The following is a 7007-nucleotide window of genomic DNA, read 5'->3' on the forward strand; positions in this document are numbered from 1 at the left end:
TAGAAAAAACTTGCATATTATAATTATCACCTGTAAACATTTAGTGAGGAATAAAGTTCAACATCGTGCTCAGCCTCCCTCTTGCAACTAAATCATTGAAACACTAAGGTGCGCACAGATGAAGCTACACCAAAAATGAAAAAAACAGGAGCCCAACATTTTCAATTACAATAGACAGCCCAGACTTGACTTCTGATCTAGTAGCACAAAAGCTTCTGCGGACTTTCAAGGATACATCAAAAGAATGGAGCAGCATGCTTCTCAAACCAGCATCTTTCAGCATGAAATGAGAACTAGGAACAGACAACTCCCTTGTAAATTACATATATGGATGACCGAGTATCGCCCTCTGATTTACAATCTCCCACCGATTTTAGCAAACCTTCTTGCAACTCCAAAGATCACTGCTTTGGTCAAAAGCCCACGGTCGAGGGTGCAAGCAAGAGCCACAGCACCACCAACAATAAGCAATTTGGGTATATTTACCCCGCATGGTTTTTGGGGGTTCTCCAGATCTGCTTCTGATGAATCCACCAAATCCATTGGCCTCAAATAATCTGGATCAACTTTGGTGTTAATCTGTGCCATTGCTGCACAATGTGAGGGTGGTTCTTCCCTTGTCTCTCTTGCAGCCTGATAAGCGCGGAGACCCGGTTCAATCTTCTTGACAGCACCCCACATCCCCTGACGAACACCAAGTTTGGCAATTTCCCATGGGATACCCATGTCTTCATGATGAAAGAGAATCACTTCACATGCAGTCAATTGCCCATCGCCTCTCCTAGATTCGACTGTTTTACATATTGTTATAGTTAGGAGTTCAGAGAAATATAAATGTTGTTCCACAAAAGAGGGTGGTTTGGGAAGAAAGAGAAGAAACATAATGCAACTAGTTTACCAGCTCGAATGCACCAACTTGAATAGTACAAATCGACCCGTCTTAGCTTGTTCCGTCTTGGTAAGGAGGGGTATGCTACTCCCTGAAACATTAGGAAGCATCATAATTTAGCAAATAATATGCAAGAAAAACTGCAGATAAAGTGCATGGGACTACGAGACAGGTTAAGATATGGTGCCAAGGGCTAGCTCCTAAGCCTAAGCCAACAGTATTCAAAGCTCATCTGGATTGTACAGGCTACTCATATCATCATCATAAGAACTAGAAAAAAAATGAAGGAACAAAATCAACCAGACCACTGTGAAATGGATAATAGTTTTTCCCTTTCGTTACTTTTGGTGGTTATGAGGACACTAAGTCACATGGACTCTTGTAAAGGGCGCCACACCCACGCCGTAAAAATCAGCCGCACCAGGTGTGGTCAAACTTCCCTGGGTGCGATCAACTGCACCCAGGGTTATAAGTGTCCCGAAATGGACTCGATCACATTTCGGTTCCAAAAAAAATAAAATAAATGTATTTGAAGGAGGGGGGGTTAGGGCACATTTACATAAAATACCCCCTTCTCGACCCTTCCTCCGAGCCTCCCATCCCCACTCTTCCTCCTCCTCCTACCTACCTATAGAAGCACAAAGGCCTCCTCCTCTTTCTACGGCAGCAGTGGTCCTCCTCCTCCTACAGCAACAGGTAAGCTTACTCCTTCATCCTCCCTTCTTCTTCCTTCTCTTCCTCTCTCCATTGTCGCCTCTCTTTTTTTTCCTTCCTCCTCTCTCTTTCTTCTTCTTCCTTCTCCTCCTCCTCTCTCCTTCTTCCTTCTCCTCCCCTCATTGCCACAAGGGCCGAAACCAAGGTTAGGTTTGACTCCTAGGTTAAGTTCTACTAGGTTTGGCAGAACCTAAACCCACGTCTGGGTTCGGCTCCTAGGTTAAGTTCTACTAGGTTTAGTAGAATCTAAACCCATGTCTGGGTTCAGCTCTGCTGAACCCAGGCCTGCTAGGTTGGGCTCCTAGGTTCAGCAGAACCGAACCCAGGGTTGCTGAGTTTGGCTCGGCTGAACCCATGGTTACTGGGTTCAGCTCTACTAAACCCAAGCTTGTTGGGTTCAGCTTAGGCCTAAGTTCGGCAAAACTTGAACCCAGACCTGGGTTCAGAAAAGCCAAACCTAAGGTTGCTGGGTTCGGCTATGCTGACCCAGTGTTGCTTGGTTCGACAGAACCTAAACCGAAACCTGGGTTCAGTAGAACCGAACCCAGGCTTACTGGGTTTGGCTCTACTATAAGAATGGACTTATCTCAGCTTACACTTCGTTCTTATGATGAATTTAATGACTTACCAGAAAATTATTAAGATCATTACCTCATCATTATATACATTGTGTAGGATATACTTTTGGTATACAATTATGCATTGTTTGCTTTTTTTATTAGTATAATTTTCGCCTTTTCTGATTGACTTGTTTGATTGTTTCCTGTTTTCTTAATTCACTTAGTGTAGTCATAATATATTTAGGTTGATTTAATTGTGATGTTATTTTTTATTGATGAGGAATAGCAATTGTATATTGTTAATTTGACTTATTGCATGAATTCATGATATGATAATTGTTTTTATTTCATTAGTGTTACTGTTAATTGTTAAATATATACCCTCCCACACCCTCGCACCCTTGTTTTTTAAAGTGCCACACCCTCATATGTACCTGCACCCACACCCGCACCTATGTGACAGTGGGGACAATCATAATGTTCGCTGCAATTAAACTAATGTGCAAACGCCTGCATAGGTTTTATAGAATTGGGTAGCACCATTTAAGATTCTTGCTTCTTCTTAAGCTAAGAGTAGTGACGAGGGAAGAGACCGAGCAAATTCAAAAGCAGAAAATGAGTCATGCATTCAATACCTTGATGTTACTAGAACATTCACAAAGATTTGTACTTGAAAAGTGCAGATTATTTGTCACACAATCAATGAATAGATATCAACCTGTCTCATGGGAGCATATCTAAATGTTTATGGCACCTAAAACTTGACATGACATGCCATGCCATGAACACTGGAAAAGAGAGGACCATACGGTCTACCCCCAAGGCTACCATAGGTTTCAATATGAAATCTAGCTGAAATACAACTGCAGAAGTACAGATTTTGCTTCAAATATATATAACAAAAGATAATCAATATTTAATGCAATATAAAAAAAAATCATTAACTGCTGACAGATTCAAAGGTGATGGCGTAAAGGCAGTCTTAAAAAACAGCCAGTTCCATCAGAGCAGGGGGGAACAACAGAGAAAAAGAGGGTATTTCTAAGAAATTGCAAGGCACCTACATATTTTGTTTCCTCAATCTAGAAAAAGGGTAGCTGCAAAGTAGAAAAAAAGCTGTAATGCGGAACTCCAAAATCTGTTTGATAAATGTTACACATGCAAATTAAATTGACTTCATTTCACTAATTACTCTGAGCTGGCAAATGAATCAAAGAAAAGCTGAAGGATGTGGTTTGGTATGATACTTCTAGGTGATATGGATGAGATTGATATTGAAATCTTTCTTCTTAGAACATATTCTTTTGATCCCACAAGAGGGATCACCACCCAATAGCATGTTGCAGCAGAAGCATAGCTCCATGTTTCTTCCAAAGACTCTCTTAATTGTTTCAGAGAGTGCAGATTCTCTATTTTTCATGGGCATAATTTTTGCAAAACAAGTATGAGATACCTAATGTCTATACTTGATAATATATGACAAAAGTTTACATAAAACATTTTAAGTAGTTTTAGTCATCAAGATCCGATATCAACAGAACACAGATGGCGCTTGCAATTGCATCCAAACAAAACCAAAGGGATATGTTTTCCATCCAAGTCTGAGTACCATGTCTTTGACCAACCCAATTAAAACATCAAGCACAAAACAGAGGGAGATGTGGGAGATTATTACAATAAAATATTTAAATATGAATATGCACAATAAGTAAGAAGTATATCAGGACCAGCAAATTGAAGCTAATAAATACTCTTTGTGATACTAGACTACAACAAAACAAAACTTTTAGTAAACCAAATGTGCAGAAGGCATCAAATGAAAAAAAATAACTTTTGACTTTCTAATAAATTTGATTTGTCCACTTCATGACATTGAATATTCACTTTCTATTTTTTTTTCATTTAGAAGGACCTTTAAAATTCTTTCCATGTTTAGTACTGGAAATGAAAATCATCTCATCTCGTTTGGCCATCTACATTACTCTCCCACTACATTCATCTACAATTTCATGCTATTTAGTGGTCTCAAGGCACATCCTTTTAAGACAAATATCCATCTTAATTGACCATCTACATCGCTCTCATCTGAAAATATCCATTCTACCTTTTCATGCTATTTACAGTTCTCAAAGTATGTCCTTTTGTTAGAAACAAGTCACATAGTGTTTGTTCCTACTAAATCAAAATGTTGCCACAATGTTATATTTTCATCTAATCCTCCAAATTTGTTGACCAGCATTTTGTTGGTAGAAAGATAACAATCAAAGTAGCATTTCACCATTTAATCAATCAAGATAATCAAGACTGATGTATATTCTCCTTCTCTTGAGATACTGTAAAAGATGAATTAAATCAACATATAATTAGATTCCAGAAAAATTATCCACGTAAATGAACTGTCCAGCCTTCTTCATAAAAGGAGAAGACTGAGCCTACATCTCCAGTCACCATCTTATTTTGTGTTCTGAGTCGTGGCAAATTGTCATCAACCTGCGATATCAAGTTTCAAATTTGACAAATGATATTAACCATGTAATCTTCACTTGAGACCTGCTCATGGTTATCTTAAGCCAACTCCGGAATTTAGAAGATTGACATGTAACAGGCTAACAGCTCATGTAGTGGCTGCCACCAAAGATGAAAAGGCATGCTTCTTGCTCCTAGTGACCCTCCAGTCTTCCCACACTTACACATATCATATGTAATTCGTTTCTTCCCCTCTTATGTATTTGGTTTATTCATCAGAATAGAGGCAATTGGTGTTATTCCATAAATTGAGGCATGCAACACATACAAGTTTCCATTAAGATGAGAAAATTGATATGCCACGACAACAGTAATGACTACTGAGCAGCTACTTGATTGTTTAGCATAAATGCAAACAAGGGGTGGAATATGCAAACAACTTTAGCTGTTCAATGGAGTCTTCCAGCTTCTTTCCATACCTTTGTCACACAGTAATATGACCCTCTGGAATGCCATATCCGACGGCCTATTGTGTATTCGCGGTCGCTACAGAAAAAGGGGAACTGCCAAAAATTGTAGCCAACACGTAAGCAAGGAACCACAATGACTTCACCAAACATAAGAAATAACAATTACATCCAAAGCATATGCTCTACCTTCCTGACCCAATGAACGATCATAGTTCCTGTCTTCTCGCATTGCTCCAATGTCGTAGCATGTAGAAGCATATCATCCCACTTTGCTCTAAACTCATCATCCCAGAAGAAGTCCCTCACTAACTCTGGTGTAGCATCCTCATAGACCGTCCTGCTACGATACTGAGGAGGTCCGGTCTAAATTTGGCAGAAGCAACACCCAAAGAAACCAACCTCAGTTGATCAAATTGAACCCACACCTTACTGCAACTGAAAGCGAATTAACAGGGCATACCTTCGGGTCTCTCCGCCACGCCATATAGCTCATCGTCGGCATTGTCCGGTCCATCATTTGATGCCAGACTGGACCTCCATCGGTCATCTCGACCAGCCTCCACAAATGCTCAAACTCATCAGCATTCACAACCGATTGGTCTCTCTCGATCGGCGGAGGACTATACCATCCACAGAATTGAGGTAAAAAACAAAGAAACTCCGAAAAAAAAAAAGAAATATTGCATGAATTTCCCCAATTAAAATAAGCAAACAACCCCAAATTCCCTAAAACGCCATCCCCAATCATCAGAAAAACCGAAAAACACGAGAAATCCCAAAAATCGAGCAACTCAAAACCGAAAAACACGAGCTGCGGCAAGAAAAACTACCTGCAATTGATCATCGCCGGTCTATTCCTCTCCGACCCATCGTCCGAAATGCGATTCTGGCACTGAGCCCTCAAAGAACCCAAGCTCGGAAGCGACCTCAAACCAAACCCCGGCTGCTGCTCAACAGCCTGTCCAGCACTCCGCTCTCCCCCACCACCACTGACCGTTCCAGCACCGCCCCTATCACCACCAACCATGACCAACTCCGCCCATTTAGGCTTCCAGATCCACCCGACAAAAACCCCCACTAAAACCGCCACCCACAACGGAGCTACGAACGAGAAGAGCTCCCCCAAGAACCCTCTATCCAGCACCATCTCCAAAACTGAAGCCATCAATCATAAAGAACGAAAAAAATAAAATCCAGGACCCCCCAAACTATGAGACGCTACGAACCAGAGGGTCCTGACGCCCAAAAACTAGAGGTAGGGGATACCGAAGATATGAGAGAGAGAGAGAGAGAGGATAGCGAAGATATGATTTTAAGGAGAGAGAGAGAGAGAAGCGGACGGTAAGGGAGATCTCTCGTTGGAAGGGTGAGGATAAGGATTTAGATGGCGAGGGAAGGAGACCCAAGAGACCTCACCCACAGCAACTAGAGGTGTAATACTGGGCGGTTTCAATAGGGACACACTCCCGGCCGTCCGATTTGCCCTCCGATAAATTCCACCGCTACATCTGAACGGCCTCTCTCTTATCTAACCCAATGAGCTTTTACCCGCCGTTGCAGTCCCAACCCGCCAGCCGGGAGTCTTGGTGCGGACAAACCCGAAACCCACCGTCGAGACTGAAAGGGACGATCTGGACGAGCCCTTATGTCCGTCGATTTTGTTATTTTTATTGTCCCAAATTCCACAAAAGAAAAGAAGTGTCGTGTTGTGTCACGCTTGGACGGTGGACACTGGACTTCGTAGGCCCTTTCTCGGGTGCTTTGCTTACCTTTCCAAAATTACGAAAAAAAAAAAGAGGTGTGCGTGGCGATCGGGACCGCAGGTTCCAGCGACTGCCAGTTCGACACGTGGAGTGGGCCCACTGGTGTCAACGTTTTCGTGTAATGTAATATTTCCAGCACAGTTAG

General features: G+C 41.7%; 1 protein-coding gene across 1 annotated transcript; it reads right to left on the reverse strand.

Moving 5' to 3' along the window:
- LOC149841104 (uncharacterized) lies at positions 1–6456 on the reverse strand. The gene is made up of 6 exons (XM_090003593.1): positions 5930–6456; positions 5560–5719; positions 5286–5462; positions 5109–5192; positions 899–980; positions 1–791 (listed from the first exon to the last, which is right to left on the reverse strand). The coding sequence occupies exons 1-6, from the start codon at positions 6262–6264 to the stop codon at positions 355–357; spliced, it is 1275 nt and encodes a 424-aa protein (XP_089859719.1). The 5' UTR covers positions 6265–6456; the 3' UTR covers positions 1–354.
- Between the last annotated feature and the right edge of the window lie 551 nt (positions 6457–7007).

This window comes from Nuphar pumila, chromosome 4, assembly GCF_984573655.1.
Source record: "Nuphar pumila chromosome 4, dmNupPumi1.hap1.1, whole genome shotgun sequence".
Lineage (NCBI taxonomy): Eukaryota > Viridiplantae > Streptophyta > Magnoliopsida > Nymphaeales > Nymphaeaceae > Nuphar > Nuphar pumila.